Source organism: Penicillium nucicola (genome assembly GCF_028828085.1).
Source record: "Penicillium nucicola strain IBT 29836 chromosome Unknown utg000010l, whole genome shotgun sequence".
Classification (NCBI taxonomy): domain Eukaryota; kingdom Fungi; phylum Ascomycota; class Eurotiomycetes; order Eurotiales; family Aspergillaceae; genus Penicillium; species Penicillium nucicola.
The window spans coordinates 5,658,142-5,677,039 of NW_026643134.1; the positions used below are offsets into that span (position 1 = coordinate 5,658,142).

General features: G+C 48.9%; 2 protein-coding genes across 2 annotated transcripts; one reads left to right on the forward strand and one right to left on the reverse strand.

Annotated features, from left to right (window-relative positions):
• Positions 1-3,226: 3,226 nt before the first annotated feature.
• pkhB (putative sensor histidine kinase/response regulator) lies at positions 3,227-8,833 on the reverse strand (the record flags this gene model as incomplete). Its single annotated transcript, XM_057133092.1, has 3 exons — positions 3,227-3,523; positions 3,575-3,688; positions 3,746-8,833. The coding sequence occupies 3 exons, from the start codon at positions 8,831-8,833 to the stop codon at positions 3,227-3,229; spliced, it is 5,499 nt and encodes a 1,832-aa protein (XP_056981080.1).
• A 2,229-nt stretch (positions 8,834-11,062) lies between these two features.
• Positions 11,063-18,140, forward strand: N7511_010716 (putative sensor histidine kinase/response regulator; the record flags this gene model as incomplete). Its single annotated transcript, XM_057133093.1, has 2 exons — positions 11,063-14,028; positions 14,078-18,140. 2 exons carry the CDS (start codon positions 11,063-11,065, stop codon positions 18,138-18,140), a joined length of 7,029 nt encoding a protein of 2,342 aa, XP_056981081.1.
• Positions 18,141-18,898: the final 758 nt, after the last annotated feature.

Consider the following 18,898-nt stretch of genomic DNA (forward strand, 5'->3'; position numbering starts at 1 on the left):
CGGGATTTTATAGCCTTCCACGGAGAGTCTTCCCTCCGGCGGACCCTCTGCATCCTGACAGAGGAGGCGAGGATGACGGCAAGGATGTGAAGGCCTCGAAGGAGCCATTGGACTACTCGGGGGCACATTGGTCTCCCTCAGTCCGGGACCTCCAATCCTCGAGCTCCGCCTGCATCTCAATCTCCGTATCTGCCCGCCAATTTGCCTCTTGGACCGCCCGAACCCCGCTCAGAGTGGGAAAAAAAGACTCAATTTGTCTGGTCTAGCACACCAGCCTTCCTCCACTAGGGTTTCCGCCGTTCCGTGGCGTCTTGGTCCAAAATTGGTCTCGATCTACGCCCCCCTTATCATGTCTAACTTTCTGCGGCCAAAGCGTTTGCGGAAAGTATTCAAAAAAAAGGGTCAGGAGGGCTGTGGAGGTTGGGTTCGAAGGTGGTAGCAGAGGTGGAGTTGGTCAAGGTGAGATATAAATATGGGCTTTGCCCTCCATATCTTTTCTATCTTTCTTTTCCGCTTTCCGCACCCCAATTACTTTTTTGCTCCTCTTCCACCGAACTTATTTTGCTTCGAAAATTCGGTGGCTGGGAAGAGGGTCAATCAAGGTTGATTCGCTTGCCGAGATAAGCCTGTGAACTACACAAGAACCGGTATGACATCGATATGTTTCTCAAGAATCTAACTCCAAATCTGACAAGATTATTAGTTAAGACAGAAAGGCTGTGCGGTTAATATCGCCGGTCCTCTTCGAAAAAAAGCCCAAAGTCAAAAAGAAAGGAGAGAAGTGTCGGCCTTACATCATGAGATCGGAGCCTAAGAGCCCAAAAACGAGGCCGAAAGAGGGTCACACGGGAAGATCAAGAATGTTGGAATGTTGGACATCACTGCATGAACCGAACACCGCGGAGCAACGGGCATTGATTCGAAGGAACCAAGATTAGTGGCCCCATGCGAGGTTCGAGCAAGATTGATCCCGGACTTGGTGTGACCAAAAAGTCGGATGCAAAGGGGTCGAATTACGAGACAAAAGGGCTTGCTGATCCCTGCTACGTCGTTCGCTCCAATGCGGCTATGAGTTGCCTTGCAAAGACGACAGCCAGAAAGTCCCTTCTGTCGTCCACCAATGGCCATCGATCTCCACGGCCAGCAACAGAGTCGTGCAGCAGCAACAAGCGCAGTAGACGCCCCATCAACGTGGAGCAGCCTAGCAGCCTCTCTCTCCACTCTATGCAGATGGTCGATGACTTGCTTGACCCTAACTCTAGAAGAAAGGGGAGGGGCCCATTCTGCAGGCTACAAATGCAATCCAGCAAATGTTGTGCCGCATCCCCATCATTGGATGAAGATGCTGACAAAAAAAAAATTCCAAAAAAAAGAAAGGCTCTCTCTTGCAGAGCATATCCTTCAAAGGGCCCGGGTGTTTGATCTCGAACCCTGATACCTGCCTAAGAGAAGCCTAAGGGCAGCCTGACCACGATATGCCCCGTCGATACTACCTGTGACACCACCTCCCAATCTACGGTCCTTAGCTCGAAGAAGGCAGGGATGCTATTTGTCTTTGGCAAATTGGCTGGGCATTTCTATTCGGCCACATCAGACATGACGCGCACAACCTTGAGAATTGGACATCCTTTTTCCCTGTCAAAGCCAATACCCGGCCTTGATCCACCCCTCCCTCTCAGGCCCAGAGCCATTGCGAACCTTTGGTCTACAGCCAAGTCACTGTACATGACGACCTATCCGGAGTGCGTACATGATGTCTGAACCGGGTCTCTATCCACTAAGGCCAGAGCCAGACTCTGGGTCGAGGGTGGATAGAACGGTGGATACTGATCCTACTAATTCAGTCTTCACAGTGCAGCCACCCATTTGATTTTAAGCCTCACAAAGCACCAGACACCATTCTCAACTTGTCAAAGACCCAAGTATGATTTTTTCCCGTCTTCTTCTTCCAACGCACAAGTGGGGTTGAGGCGGGGATTGACTGCTTCACCGCCACATGCAGCGCCATGACTGGCCATGGCCAACTCACTCGCTTTTCCCTTCTGGGCTACTCTGCTTCGGTCTGATTGGAGAATCTCGACCTTACAATTGCTTCGTGCTGTTCAGCCTCGGTCTCTAAGCACTATTTGTTTACAAGGATATCACAGTATACATACTTCGGAGTATCTCGTATACGGCTGGACTTTTTCTCTTCCCGGAATCAGAGATTTGGTGGCTTCAGAGCGAGGCTGATTCGTCTCTTGGAACACCCATTCCGATTGGTCTCGGGTTATCTGGTCGCCCATGAGTAGACCTCAAGTACCGATGATTCATAGTTGACGCCTTGTATGTCTCTGATGCCTAACGGTGGTTTCCCTTGTAATCACTAGCCCCTTTGGTCTAGAGTCAACGGCTTGATCCAGGTTGTAGTGGTCTACCCTATGGTAGATGGATCCTGGCACCTGTCAGATCTAGGGAACTGCTGAGATCTGGGCGAATTGGGAATAACAAAACTATACAAGGTTTATGTCTATATCTGGAATTCTCTTCAACATAGAAAAATCATACCAGCAATAGATGCAAAATTCTAAGAGGATAGAGAGAAAAATAAGTGAAATTACATAGGTCTAGGGGGAAGAGTTGAATTATTAACAATACAGACCCAGAAAATATATGAAAGTCGTGCGCTCATAGTCTGGTATCACAGGAAAGGGAAAGGAACAAGATACGGGAGAAAGGGCGATGAAAAGAACAATTTTGCTTCTGTTTGTTCTCGAAAACCAACTGGCGCCATGATGCACAGGACCGGAAGGCAAACAGAGGGACACCACATCGCAAATGAGGAGTCCGAATAGGTTGAAGTAGAGAGAAAGTGCCATCCGATTCCGTGAAAATGCTGGGGAATAGTTCTCAAGGCTCAATAGCAAATGCAGATCCGTAGGTGGCATGCAGCACCCCAAAAACCAATCCAGCCTATACAACAAGAATCAATGCAACAACACGAATTTACACACTCTAGGTGTGTCTAGCACGATTTCAGAGGGTCAACTGTATATGTTATCGATTCCAAAATTCCCAAAAAGAGTCGCTCCATGGTCCATCATGATAAAGCGAAATGAAAGAGCCAGCGGAGAACAAGAAGGCTAAAAAGACAAGAATAATAATTAAACAAAATGTGCGAGGCGAGCAGCCGAAGGGCTGAAGACCCAGATGACCAGGAGGGGTGGTGAAGCCATCTGAGATGATATTAACGACGAGCAGCAGTGAAGGCATTCTGATGCTCTGGGCCGAGGCGGTCTCTTAGAAGCATGAGAGGTCGACCAGGTTCGAGAAGCCCCATCATCATCTTGCCCAATTCGTTATGTTTGATAGGCTTGGTGACGTAGTCATTGAAGCCTGCGCGGGCAGCGTTTTCAATTTGGTCTGTCATTGCGTTGGCCGAGAGGGCCATAATTGGAATCTGTGGATAATGGTTCTTCTGTTCCCAGTCACGGATATCTTTACAAGTCTCGTAACCGTTTTTGATGGGCATTTGGATATCACACTGCCATCATGTTAGTTATAGACAAGAAGTAAATGGCTGGTGAACACTCACAATGATGAGAGAATAGTATCCAGGTTCTTTGGAGAGCACCATGTTGGTACACTCCTCTCCATTGGATGCCGTTTCTGACATGAGTTTGATTTTATCCAAATATTTCAGCATGACCTGTGTATGCGTTAGTATTTGCTTCCGCTGGAATGTTGGTGTTAGGCAGAAACTCACATCACGATTAGTTTCGTCATCTTCCACCAACAAAACTCGATAACCTTTGTTACCCAACACTTCTTTGACCATCTTTGACACTGTCTTGAAGTTGTTGTTGATTTCGCGTGCCATGTCTTGGTTGCGATCCTTGCTCAATTCACGTTTGCTCTCGGGGTCGAAGATGGTTGAGAATGCAGAGGGCTTGACGGGCTTTGGCACAATGAAGACCTGCTTCCCTGATGCCGCTAGCTCTTTGACTCGCGTGCTGATCTGGCGTTTCTGGTATAGATCTGAGATGACGACTACAACTGGGGCAGGCTTTATCTGTGAATCAGAGATAATGTGAATGACCTCGAGGATGTCATCGGTAGGAAGATTCAAGACCAAATGAGTGCAAGGCTGTTGATCGGAAGTATGATGTATCATATCCTTCCACTCATCAACATCAGGCAACGATTTGATGTCGAAAGGAATTTCCCGAGGAACAACTTGCTCTATGTGCTGTTTTGTGGCCTTGCGAGAATACTCAAGCGAACACAAGATCACAATAGAGAATGGACCAGTAGAAGGAACTGCGATAGGCCCTATTGCTTCGTTGGGAGATACAGAAGTTTGAGAGGAAGGCGAGGTTATGCGGGCTGGCGGACTTGTTGAGCTTGCACCAGGCTTTGTGACAGCAGGTTCAATTTTTCGACTTGAAACAGTATCCGGTTTGTTTAACAGAGTCTTGTTGGTCTGGTCCAAAGGAGGCGGTAATGGATCGGAGCCGATGTCTGGAGTGGGCAAAGCGGAAGATGCCATCGAGGGCGGGTAAAGACCTTTTGAGCTGAGCCCAGAAGGCGAGTCAGAACCTCGAGATTTCAAAGACGGCGCTTGTTGATAAGAGGTCGTTCTGGAACTTGCTGGTCTTCTGGAGCCGTTTGAACCATGGCGAAGCAATTTAGGTTGTTCAGAAGGTGACGGTGGTGGAGGAGCATCGACCTTCACATTAAAAGAGAACTTTGCTCCTTGACCCTCTTTGCTACTAGGGGTGAGTTTGCCGCCATGCATTTCAACAAGTTGCTTTGACAGGAATAGCCCAAGGCCACTGCCTGCATGCTGCTGAGAACCATTTTCTCCAAGTTGACTAAACCGTTGCATCAGTCGTTCCGCATCCTGTGGACTGAAACCCTTCCCGGTATCTACGACCTCAAAATTCATGAATGCTTGGGTGTCCTTATCATCTGTAATCTCATCGTGGTGCATCTTGCAAGCGATATGTATTTCGCCGTGCGCGGTGAACTTGACCGCGTTTCCGAGAAGGTTAATGAGAATTTGACGGATTCTGAATCGATCTCCGATCACCATAGATGGCACGTCTGCGCTTATGAGATAGTTAATCTCAAGGCCCTTATCGATCGCTCGAGAGGCGATGGTGTCAATCACATCCTCGATCATTGATCGGATGTGGAACCAAGATTTAACCATTGACATTTTTCCAGCTTCGACACGCGAAACGTCAAGGATATTGTCAACCAACTCACGGAGATTGGTGGAGCTGTTTTGGATGGTGTCAAGCATTCGCCGCTGATCACTGTCAAGCTGTGTATCGAGAATGAAGGGAATGGTGCCCAAAATTCCATTGAGTGGAGTGCGAATCTCATGGGACATGTTACTGAAGAACTTCGTCTTGGACTCCATTTGATTGTTCAGCTGTTGCATAGCCTTGTTGAGTTCTCTTTCAAGGTTCTTGCGGTCATTGATATCGGTACACGTGCCGTACCAAGAGGCTTCCTCGCTTCCGAAACTGCTAGTCTTGACACGTACCAAGCGAACCAAATGCCATCTGAAGTCACCACCTCGGGAACGTAGACGGATTTCGGTAGAATAGAACACTCGGCCATTTTCATCTTTCTGCAAAGATGCAACTCCGCGTCTCACCAGTTCATCAAGAGCTGATCCGACTCCTATGATGGATGATGATGGGGCAATGTCGTCCGAGTCTGCATAACGAGCTGCTTTGTTCAGGGATAATCCACCACACTTTTCCAGATCATCGGGATGCACGTGTTTCGCGAATCCAAGATCGTGTGCTTCCTCGAGGGTTTGACCCGTATACAAATTCCACTGTTCGTTTACGAAGATCAACCCGCGATTTTCAGTTGCCTCGAAAACGACCTGTGGGATCGAATTAGAGAATGCCCGGTACTTTGCGTCGATGGCAAATTTCTCTTTTTCTTGAATTGCTTCAAGTTCAGCAATGTGTTGCTCATGGATGTCGAGGAAAGAGCCGATCCAATACAGCAATTCTCCTGTTGCCGATGAGATTAATGGATTTGCTCGGAAAATGAACCAACGGTACGCTGATTCATCATTGTATCTTCTAACCCGAACTCTTTCCGTAAACTGTGCGCCTGTTCGTAAAGCATTGGCCCATTCACTATCCACATGCTCTCGTTCACTGCTGTGTATATTTTGCCACGGATCTCGCAAGGTATGCTCCTGTGGCTGACTTCGTCTGTATGCATCAAACTTGCTGTTGGTCCATATTACCTCGCCGCTCTGGGGCTTGGCCAAGAATAGATGCAATGGAATTGAGTTCAACATCAAATGGGCGATTGTATCAGGTACCGGGCGTGAGATCTCTCGCTGCAAGTGAGCATACAATGAGTTTGTAGAAGCTTGACGTGATGACTGCTGAGTTGGAGAAAGATTAGGAAGATGAGGTCTGGTTTCTTGCAGTGGAGATCCGACAATTACACCCAGGTCTTGTGGATACGCGTCCTCGCAAGTGGTTGCTTTGCCAACCACTTTGCCTGGGGATGCTGGTGTTGAAGACCCAATGTTGGTTTTTGACTTTGGGAGCCGAGGTCTGGTTTGAGGAACATTTTCTCGATTGCTTTTCTGTGATGGGACATTGAAGTACCCATCAGCGCCTTCTCCCCCAGAACGCGAGGTAAATCTTGGAGAATAATTCGAAAAACCGTCACCATGTCCTATATCAAATCCTGGTGTGCCCATTGCAGAAACCGCGGGACTGAATTTCGTCGATGAACGGTCGCTGGGGCTGGTGATGCTTGTATGCGCAGACATTGGGTGATTATCACCGACGGAGTAGTTGACATGGCCACTCAGTCCCGCAACGAGTTCCAGCTCGCTGCTTGCATCTGAAAATGTTCCTCCGAGACCTAGCAGGTTACCATAGCGTGGGGTCTCCGCTTTGGACAATACCTGCTTTTCAAGCTGAGTCACTCGTTGAGCCAAGCAAAAAGAGTTCGTCAAGTGAGGCATCAAAAGGGCGAGTGATTGCCTGAGATTGGGTGGATAGGGCACAATTGTAGACAGTATTGATACAATAGCCACAGGAAATCTCAATGTCGACGAGGAGTCCTGGTTAAAATGACCACCGTGTAGGAGAGGAATGTGAACGACACTTCTGGATTCATCAATTCCAATAGCTTCCAGCGGGAGATTGTTGGAATAATCATGCGAGGGTGGATTCTTGGAGAAAGCATCTTCATCAACCGCATGGTTTGAAAAAAATGGATTTTGGTCTGCATGGGTACGAGGTGCAGGTGAGGGAGCAGGAGACTGGGACCATGGAGATTGAGGGATTTGCTCATATTCATCGTATTGCCTCAGCCTAATGGAGCCTAGGGCAGAGGGAATCTGTGGCGGGTGTGTGCCATGATTCAGGCCAGATTCTGGGCCATCGACAATGGGAGTGATTTGAATCGTCTCACTTGGACTTTGAGCAGGCTCGGGCCAAGGGTACAAGTGATCCTCAGGGTTCGCTGAGTATTGGCGAGTCAAAACTGCAGGACGGGTCCGTCCAAATAATCTGGGTACGCCTGTGCGCTTGATAAGAGGATCTGATTCCACCTCTAATGCTCGGGGGACCGGGAACACAGCTGATCGTAAGCCACCGAGGAGGGTGTTGAGGGTATCGTCTGCAAGCTCTTCTTGTTGGCCAGCAATTTGGACGTGCTTTTTCGCAGACTTGACATTGGTCTTGAGATGTTGTGATCGATCTATGTCCGGGGCTTTTACCTTGTGCTTGTCAAATCCCGCGAAAGAATGGCGCGATGATAGGGAAGGCCTCGTGGTTGAAGCATTGCTCTGCAAGCCGTCTTCAGGCTTCTTCATGGCCGGTTGTTCGTTCTGACACGGGGTGGCAGGTGTTTCCGCGGCTTCGGGAGACAGAGGCCTATCAAAAGAACGCGATTGAAGGTCATCCAACGAGGTATCGGTACTGCCGTTGAAGACTGCTTTTTGACCCCATGGCACGTTCTCTAGATCTGTGATGTCCCCAGGAACAGCAAGTGATGCACGATCGGCGCCATAATGGGTCTGCAGAATGTCGATCAAATTGGTCCACCACGATTCGAGGCCTGACAAAGCATTTAGCTGTAGTGTCAGATCGTACAGGTTGGGGCTGGCAAAGTTAGGGTCTTCGACAGCACTTTTATGTTGATCCGGTAGAAACACGGGGGTGGGTTGCGTGTCATTTGCTAAACTTTGAGTCTGAGACTCCGTTGTGGGAGGTGATTTCTCAGTGGGCAGCTTCAATCTGAATTGTCCAACGCGCCCTACTGGTTCAAGTCCCATCTTGGCAGCTCGTTGCTGCATTCGTGGAAAGGGGTACGATGGTGTCGGTTGTGGGTGATCGGGTGATGGCATTTCAGTATCGACGCCTTTAATTGTTCCGGCCGAGTCTGTTGAGCCTGTGGATGGGTGCACGATGGTTACTGGAACCTCGACGGAGGTGTTGGATAATCTTCTTTTTCTTGGGGTATCATTCGAAACTGGTTGGGACTGGGGTGGATTGGCGGGCTGGGTTTGCTGCATTTGCTGATAAACGAGCAGTTCTTCCATCTGCCTCCGTAACTCCTTTAGGGTATGTGAGCTCCGTCCTTGCTCTTCCTGTCGCTCACGTTCCGATCGCGGGTTTTCGGTGATCGGTGTCAGACCAATATCATTACTTTCCGTGGAGTCGCCACGCGATAAACGAGGAATCTGCACCGATGCCTTTTCCAAAGCGTCTACCCTCTCTGCGAGTTCATCAGCCAACTTCTGGGACTGCTGACTGTGTGAGGGGCGGTAGCCGGGCGATCGGAGCAGCTGCATCTGAGATTGCGAAACGGATGACGATAGGGTCTCGGTGGGCGAAGATAATGGAGGACTTCTCCTACTATGGACGTCCCCCATTCTCACCGGCGAGAAAAACTTGTGGGAAGGCTGGGGCACAGGGAGGATGAGGTCATGTCATGACCATCGAGGGAAAGGTCGAAAAGGCGCCAAGGAAGAAGATGAGTGTTGGATGGATTTAGAATCCAGAAGCCAAAATCCTAAAAGGGAGGAAATGTGTTGGGCTGTTAGAAACAGGCCCCATTGCTTGGATCGATTTAGGAGTGGATGAAGGAAAGGAAAAGTGGACTGGCAGTGATGCACCGGCTCTGGGGGGGGGGGGGGGGGGGAAGGATTATGACGTAGCGTCTCCCTATGAAATAAAAGCTTCGTCTCATCACTTGAGGAAGGGTGTGTTTGGTGATTCTGTTGACATGAGTATATTCCGATCTATGATTACTCTTAGAATCCACCCTTGATTCTTTATTTTCCAGACTTCATAGTGAACCACCCTGGTTATTGTGCGCTAAAGTACCTGAATTCATTCCTTGGATCCTCGATACCCGGTACCGGTGCCACGAACTCCTACTATACTTATACTCTCCTCACTCATCCGATCTGATACTATACTCTTTTGACACTACTCCCGTGATGATCCTAGCCTGAACTTGACATGAATAGGTGACCCGTGGGATATGGTTGGTCAAAGGATGGTTACCACATCTCTTACCGCTGGACCGCTGGTATTGTCGTCACATAGTGGTCAAGATATGCCAGAGCGCAACAAGGAGGCCCTAACCTAAGGTCTAGACCAGAGGGGAAAGGGCCATTGACCCCCTTGATCAGCCTCCAATGTACTCGGAATGGAGAGTCTAGAAAGCCCAACATGGATGGTGACGCCGTGCAGCGGCCAGCCCTGGGAACGAGGAGATCGACCAGCCGACGTCAACGGGGCTCTGGTGGCGCTAAGTTGGCTCGATTGGGGAACGATTGGAGCATGGGGCTGCCGACGCCCCTTTTTGCGCAAAAACCCACTGCAGACACAATTTGGACAGGGTAGGGTATTGTATTCGAAGCCATGTCAGCGCCGACGGTCATCCGATCTATATCAGCTGAGGAACCCCCCCCCCTGTCGTCAGTCGGTATAATAGTTAATCCTCCAAGGCTGACTGGCTGTCCTGGGTGTATATACAACTTCTTTTTTTCTGTCCTGTTTCAATGAGCCTGCATTATCAACCTAGCACTCCAAACCCAAAGTTAGCGTTGACAATAACCCTAAAATCTAGTCCCTGATCATCTCTTGGCAATGCCAACTCCTGTTAGGATATTGTGGGAGTTCGGAGTGTATTGGATGCCTGATGAAATAGGCATGAACTGCCACTCAGCAACTAAACGTGATCGGGACAAGAGACTAGAGCGCAAGAGAAGCGTGTTCACTGAACGTGATATGGATGAGAAAGACTATAGTCACATAACCTAACCTTCCTTTGCTTTTAGACATTAATGATTCGCCAGGATTCCTCATCCCCCCTTTTCCCCACGCTAAGCAGCACATGGACTCTATTGTTGTACTATCACCGCTAATCAATCTAGACTAAAAGATCCACGTTCATGTCCTAGTATCTGGAATTGTTTGTTTCTACTCCGTCTGGCTATCAGAGGTGTGCGATCCCAAAGATGGGACTTGGCTATCTGCAAAGTTGCGGATGTGTCCGTAGTTGAACCAAAAAAGTATATTTAGACCAAAGCAGCCCATATTTCAATGACGTAGGAGAGGAACCTACAGATGTCAGATGTTGGAAGTCATATTGCAGCTCACGAGGCGTTGACTGTCCTTTGAGGCTAGCAAAAAGCAGTCACCCCCTGATCCGGTGTCTCTCTCTCTGCCCATAAAACCCGAGGGTCCTGGTAAAAAAAAGATGACTAATCTCAGCCTCAGGCAGAAAATCGTTATTTCCGAACGTTTCAAGGTTCCCTAGATAGTTTCAGCATACAACCTATTGTTAGATGCCCACGATCTTCTACGCCTCAAGGCGACATATTTGATCATTAGACGGTAACGCGACCGAGCTTGCATAGTTCATTGTCTTGTGGCCGCGTGTATCCCTCATGTCCGATCTTCTGTGATCCTATCCTCCGCCCCCCACCCACTGAAATTCGACCCACGATACTCCTGTCAGAGACAGGCCGATGGAAATACGTCGGGCTAACCCCACAAAAGACTGAGAGATGGAGGATACTCTTTTCGGCGAGGACCTGCCACTTCCACCGGCCCGCCTGTTTGAACGATTAAGTCAGTTGCCTGGCTATATCTGGGACCAAGCAACGGAGCCCTTCCACTCAACATATAACCACTGGCATATTTCAGGACTTCGCCATGCCCTGGAATCCGATCTGTCGACCCCTATCGCCAACTCCTCGGGGCCTGCTTCCTCCGGACCATCGAGCTTCACCCGCTTCTCCCCTCGCACAGAAAGCCGGCCGTCAGCTCGAGCTTTGCGCAGACCAAGCGCTAGCGAAACAAGCAGTGACATCTCACTTTCTCGGGGCGAGCACGAACAGATATGGATCCCCGTTATCGCACGAATATCTACCAACATTGTCCGACTCGAACGCGAATTTCACATGCTGAGGTCGATTGTGCAATCATCCGATCCGGATTGCAACCACACAATAAGACCGATCGATTTAGTCCGGCTACAGGCAGACTCTGGCGATTCAAAGACACTCCTGGTTGCGATCTTCGAATCACCAGGTCATGATAGGCTTCGGGATTTGGTCACTTTTGGTCCTGCCTCATTCATCGCCGGATCCAGAGGGGAGGGCAACAACGCCACACCAAACGAGCAAATCTCTTTGCAAGCATTTTTCGATTTCGCAATCGGCGCTTGCGATTGCTTGGAAATTTTGCACTATGGCTTGAAGACGGTTCACGGTGAAATTCGCGGCGATGCGTTCCATTTCTGTGCCGACACTGGAGCAGTTAAGCTTGCAAATACAGGGAATGGTGCAAGGGCATTTGATAATGTGCTCAGCGAGGGGTGGTCCTCCGTATCGCGCGAGCTTGGAGCCAAATACAAGTTGCAATTTATTGCCCCAGAGCAGACTGGAAGAATGCCGACGGAACCAGATAGCCGTACTGACATCTATGCACTGGGCCTGTTCTTCTGGTCGATGCTGGTCGGGAAACTGCCTTTCGATGGAACCGATCCCGTCGAAGTTGTGCAAAATGTCCTAGGCAAGAGATTGATACCAGTTTCCGGGAAACGAATGGATATCCCAGATGCTCTCTCCGCCGTGGTCCAAAAAATGACTCAAAAAGTGGTCCATGACCGTTATAACACAATCTCCTCAGTGAAGAGAGACTTGACAACTATCATGAAACTGCTTGGTGATGGAGACAGTGAAGCCTTGAGTAATTTCAAAGTTGCGCAAGATGATGTTTCTTCCTTCTTTACGCTTCCATCACAGATGTTTGGACGGCAACACGAATATGACAAGATCATTGGCGTTATCGAAAAAGTTAACAAGCGCCAGGAAGCAACCTTGGCCAAAGCTGGTGCGCAGAGTCCCAGTACGATGCATGCTCTCACTTCATCGTCGTCTATTTCCGATAGTCGTGTCGAAAGCTTTGAGTTAGCTTCTGTCTCCAGTGGTGATTCTGGCTCCTTTCGCCTGCCTCCAACATCGACCTCTGGTGCCGCCAGTTTCGGACTATCACCTGTAACCCCCCATGACGCAGCGCCGACTAGCGAAACGTCATCTCAAACACCAACGCATGAGAGTACTTTGAGCCAAACTGATGATGCACAAATTCCGAAATCCGATTCCACTCGGATGAAAAGCCCCTCACATTCTCGCTCTTCTTACAACACAGACCTTTCTACGACCCATAGCAGTCAACCACCTCAAAGTCAGCACGCTGCCAGCACATCGGAATCGTACAGTTCTCTGCCCAAAAGATCCGGAGGGTATAGCCGCCGCAGTGATCGTTGTGAAGTGATCACCATCTCGGGAGCTGCTGGTATTGGAAAAACAGATCTCCTGAATCGGATACAGCCAGCAGTTCGAAAGCTTGGCTGCATAGCTATCACACGCCTGGACCGAGCAAAACGCGTTCCATTTGAACCTTTTGCGAAGCTCCTAGCAAGCTTACTGCGGCAAACATTCTCTGAGCGAGATGTCACAACAAACTACCATGACAGCGTTCGGATGGCATTGCGACCAATGTGGCCAACTCTCTATAGAGTTTTGGATCTTCCCGAGCAGCTGATGTCTCCAGGTGCGAAATACAGACCGACCGATTCCAAGCACACATTCAATATGCCAAAAGGCGAGCCATCCAAGCGCGTCAACATTCCGGGTTTGGATCAAGGCCAGACTTCTCTTGATTTCTTTTTGTCCAATGCTGCTTCCAAGAATATGAAACTCATGGACACATTCCTCGAAATACTTAGGACGCTGTGTCAATTTAGACTGATCACTGTTTGTCTTGATGATCTCGAGCACGCGGATGACGAAACGCTGGACTTGGTTTTGAAAATCATCAAAGCAAAGCTACCCTGTGTGCTCATTCTTTCCAGCCGAAAGAATGAGATTACATCTGATCAAGTCCGGGCTTTGTTCGAGACAGATATGCCTCCAATCACCCGCATTGCCCTCGAGCCTCTTGCAGAACAGAATGTCATGGAAATTGTGGCTGCAACAATGCACCAACAGCCTAATCCAACACTGACTCCTCTTTGTGCTGTGATTCAGGAGAAAAGTCGAGGAAACCCCTTTTACGTCCGTGTCATGCTTGAAACCTGTTACAGCAAAAATTGCATTTGGTATTCCTGGAAGGACTCGAAATGGCTATTTGATTTGGATCGAATCTTCACGGAGTTTGTAGCCCCTGAGTACGGAGAAGGCCTTGGCCTTGGGTTCCTCACCAAGCGTCTTGAGGAAATTCCACCCGCCGCTCGCTCCATTATAATCTGGGGAGCCCTTCTTGGGAGCCCATTTTCGTTTTCATTGGTGCAAAAGCTTTTGACCAGCGAATTTCTCTATTCAACAGACGGCGATGAAGACGTGGATCTGACATGCCCGCAAAATGTCACACTCATCAGGCAATCACGCGGTGACATAGTCGTTGGGTTGCAATTTTTGGTACAGGCCAATCTATTGAATGCCGGCAAGACCGATGATGAATTCAGGTATGTGGGTTGATTATGTTAGACTCACAAAGACTGACAAATTTTCCAGGTTTGGCAACGAGCGACTTGTGCAAGCTGCCCTCTCTTTGAATGAGAGCCGCAATATAGAAAAGATGCACTTCATCGCTTCTCAAGCATTGATGAAATATTATCATGACCACCGCAGCCGCTACTCTATGGCTCATCATGTGGCACTGGCGTCTCGCACTATTAAGTCCCGCGTTCCGAAACGACTTGAATATAGGAAGATTCTCTGGGATGCTGGGCAAACCGCTGCTCAATCAGGCGCGCGTCCTTCTGCCCTTTGGTACTTCCGTCATTGCATCGCTCTACTTCAGGACGACCTGTGGAATGACCGCAAGCCCGATGTCTATTACGACGAAAATATGCGGCTCTTCATTGCGACTGCTGAAATGTCTTGGTCTCAAGGCCAGAATGATGAGGCGCTCCAGCTGATTCAGGAAATTTTCACTCATGGTAAGGATGCTGTAAGCAAGTCGAAAGCCTGGATCATTCAAGCCAAGATCTTCGCGCAGCTAGGCGATCACCATCGCTCGATGGAATCTCTCCTCACTTGTCTTGATGAGCTTGGTGTTCATCTTCGCAAACCTACGTCCTTTGCCGACTGTGATGCAGCGTATCTGAAACTCAAGTCGCATATTGACTCCCTCGATCTGGGTCGTATTGTTCAACAGCCGCCAAGCAAGGATCCAATCGTTCAAAATATCGGCGCGGTCATGGCTGAGGCGATGACAGTCACTTACTGGGATGATGCGTTGACCTTCTATCGCATGGCAATCGAAGTGATGAACATACACATCTTCAAGGGCGGTTTTACCCAAATAGCCATCGGATGTTCCCACCTTGCGATGATTGCCATGAGTCGCTTTAAGGACCTCGAATTTGGTGCAAAGCTAAGCGATTGGTCTCTAGAACTTCTTGAGCGTTGCCCTGAATTGTGGACTCAGAGCCGAGGCTCGATTGTTCATAATCTCTACGTCAGTCATTTGCGTGTTCCCATGGCATCGACTTTACCTGCCCTCGAAGCATCACTCGAAGCCTCATTTACAATGGGCGATCCTTACCTTACCCTCATCAGCATCTCATCAATGGCTATGGCTCGTTTATACCTGGGCCAAGACATGGCCGAGTTAGAAGCCTTTTGCACAGAAAGTCCCGAGGAAATTCCTTTGTGGCAACAGGACACGCGTGGCGGAGCTAGTCTTCTTGCAGTCCAACAAGTTGCACGTGCTCTTCAAGGTAAGACTGAGTTCCGCTTTGCTGAAGGCATTATGTCCGATGTCAAACACAGTACCAATGAATATATGACACATTTGGATGTCAGCTCGAGCAACGCCGACAGACCTCGCGACATTTACTGGGGTCTCGCAATGTTCCCATTGTACATCTACGGTCATTATACCAGAGCAATCGAAGTGGGTACTCAATTGTTGGTGACAAGACACAGGCTTTGGTCAACTCGTGTGGCCTATGTGATCCAGTTCTATCTAGCTGCCTCACTTCTCACGATTCACAATGATTTCCCTGAGCGGAACTATCTCGATGGAAAGATGGATACGCTGCTGGGATACAAAGCTGAGATTGATTTTGCTCGAAGCGCCTCGGAAGCAAATTACGGCATGTGGTCTATGATGTTGGAGGCTTTGATATCTGAGGTCCGCAATGACCACAATGCCGCCATCCAGAATTACGAGGCTGCGATCGACCACTGTCAAATTCATGGGTGGCCCTTGGAAGAAGCCTTAGCACTGGAGCTGCAAGGTGAATTTTTGGTCAGGCGTGGTGCGAAGCGAGCTGCTCGCGCTGTGATTCAGGAAGCCATAGCCGCATGGAATTCTATCAGCGCTGGTGGCAAGGCAACACATCTTGCTGAGAAGCACGAGTGGTTGCTCAAGACAGCGACATCAGCGAAGACCGTAGATGTTAGCTGTCAAACTGTCGACTCGCTTCTTGAGATCAGCCGTGAAGTTGTGCAACAAGAGATACTACTTCCTCAGCAACTGGAAGAGGAAGAGAGAAGACAACATTGGATCGAGAAAAATGGTGGCGAGAACCAATCCCTTGACATTTCAAGCGTGGGGCTGGATATCATTGATCTGTCTAGCATCCTTGAGTCCAGCCAAGTCATGTCGTCTGAACTTCAAATCGACAAGCTCTTCACGAAAATGCTTGAGATTATTCTCGAATCCTGCAATGGCTCTGACTTTGCAATCATTGCCACCGAATTTGACGAGCATGGCTTCGCAATTGCTGCAGCCGGTGACGCTGAAAGGGGTCAGAAGTCATACCCGGAGGGTCTTCCATTCCCTGAAATGGATGATCGAATGGCTTTGCAGATCTCACAGTATGTTATGCGTACAAAGGAAGAAGTCCTTGTTCACAACGTGCTCGAAGACGAACGGTTCTCCAACGTAAGCGATTCTTACCTGGCTAACTTCCCCGCGGGTCGCTCTGTCATCGCGTTGCCAGTCGCCCAGGGAGACCAGCTACTCGGTGTGATTCACTTAGAAGGAAAACCAAACTGGTTCACTCAACGCAACGTCGTCGTCTTGCACTTGCTTTGCAATCAAATGGGCATTTCCTTGTCGAACGCGTTGCTTTTCCGTGAGATTCGCAAGGTCAGTGCTAAGAATGCTTCAATGATTGAGTCTCAAAAACGGGCACTTGCACTCGCACGCGAGGCAGAGCAAAAAGCAAAGATTGCCGAGGCTGAAGCCAAGCACAACGTCAAACTCAAGGAAGATGCAGCCAGAGCCAAATCTATTTTCCTCGCCAATATCTCTCATGATCTGCGCACACCCATGAACGGCGTGATCGGTCTATCGGAACTTCTGAAGCGTACCTATCTAGACAACGAGCAAGATGAATACGTTGAATCGATTCGCGTATGCGCTGATACTTTGCTCACTCTTATCAACGATATTCTAGACTTCTCAAAGCTGGAGGCTGGAAAGATGAAAATTTCTACAGTTCCCCTCAATTTAAAGGAAACCATATCGGAGGTAATTCGAGCTCTGCGTTACACACATCGTGACCGAGGCTTAGAAACCATTGAGAACCTCGACAAAGTTCCGCCAGACCTTGTGGTCCTTGGTGACCCTGTTCGCTTGCACCAGATTTTCATGAATCTGCTGAGCAATAGTTACAAGTTCACCCCCAGTGGATCAGTTACAATCAGCGCTAGGGTTGCCCGCGAAGGCAAGGGTCGTGTTCGCCTTGAATGTTCAGTCGCCGATACTGGTATTGGTATTCCAGACGAGCAAAAGGCGCGACTTTTCCGGCCTTTCTCACAGGCTGATGCCTCCACGGAGAGATCGTATGGTGGCAGTGGATTAGGATTGTCTATTTGCAAAGCCATTATCGAAGATGTTCTCGGTGGAGCTATCTGGCTTGAATCCAAGTCAGGCGTGGGAACCACCGTGACCTTCCACTTGGTCTTCAACAAAGCGCCCAAGAAAACAGCCGTCAAGGCTGCATGGTCTCAGGATCTGAGTCAAACCGAAAGCAAGGAATTACCCACGTCCTCAGCCCGTGACCTTACCCAGATCCCCCGTGATCAGATCCGAGTGTGCATCGCCGAAGACAACCCGATCAATCAAAAGATCGCAGTCAAATTCGTCACCAGTCTCGGCCTTCAGTCTGAGGCATATAGCGACGGCAAGCAAGCCGTCGACGCCCTACGCGCGAAATCTAAAGAAGGCAATCCATTCCACGTAGTTTTGATGGATGTGATGATGCCCACTCTTGACGGATACAACGCCACCCGCGAGTTACGCCGCGACCCTGATCCAAACGTGAATCAAGTGCTAGTCATTGCCATGACGGCGAGTGCCATTGAAGGCGATCGCGAAAAGTGTCTTGAGGCCGGCATGAACAATTATCTTCCGAAACCAGTACGCTCGCCCATCTTAAGTGAACTTTTGGACAGATACCTCGCACCCGTGCCATCCTACCCCAAATCCCGCCTTGCCATTCGCGAAAAGCGATCCCGAGTCAGCATGGATGCTGGTGCTGGTACACCCACCAGCCACTCCTCTTCTGCATCTGACGAGCCGAGATCTTTCCCCATGCAGTCTCTGCCGAGGAAATGAGTCTCCGCATTATTACTTATACCCCGAGTTGGAAAGATAGGAACCAGGCGTCATTGGGGTCAATCGTTTTGTTCTTTTCTCTTATTATCCTCATTCCCATTTTGGTTTTCGTGCTGTTGGGTTGTCATTGGAATATTGAACCTGTTTTTGTCATTACTTTTATATCATTATTGTCTTCCGTTGATAGCCATGATCGAGTTTTGTATCTTTTCCATGGACTTGCTTGTCTATATGGTTCTGTTTATTCAATCTTCTTTTCTCGACTTGTTTGTTTACATATGGATATGTGATGAAAGACCAGTCTATAAATGACATAGATACTTAGTTGAAGGCGGAGAAATGCTAGATTTAAAATTTAACGATTTTACGAGAAGCGCTTGGTATTACAGAATCTGCATTGTCATCATCAGCTATGGATATAAGATGGCTCTTGAACAAACCCAAAGGCAAGACTAGTCACTGCCTCAACAACTCCTCGCCGTCGCACCTGCTTCTAAAGCCTGGGACATTAGCCTCTACGCCATGGGTAAAAGGGCCTCATGATCATAATTCAGTCATGTGGCTTTGTTTCTTCGTCATGGCATTAGGCATCAATGCGAGTGCAGACAAGAGGGCACAATATAGTGAAGCCCAAGCTACAAATTTATTGGTTGAACCGGACTAGTTGTTTAGCAGGCTAAGTCCTTGTTATTGTCCTTGGGAGGTTGCACGAGGCTGGGTTGGTAGTGTACTCGAATCCCTGGTCAATAGCAGCCGTG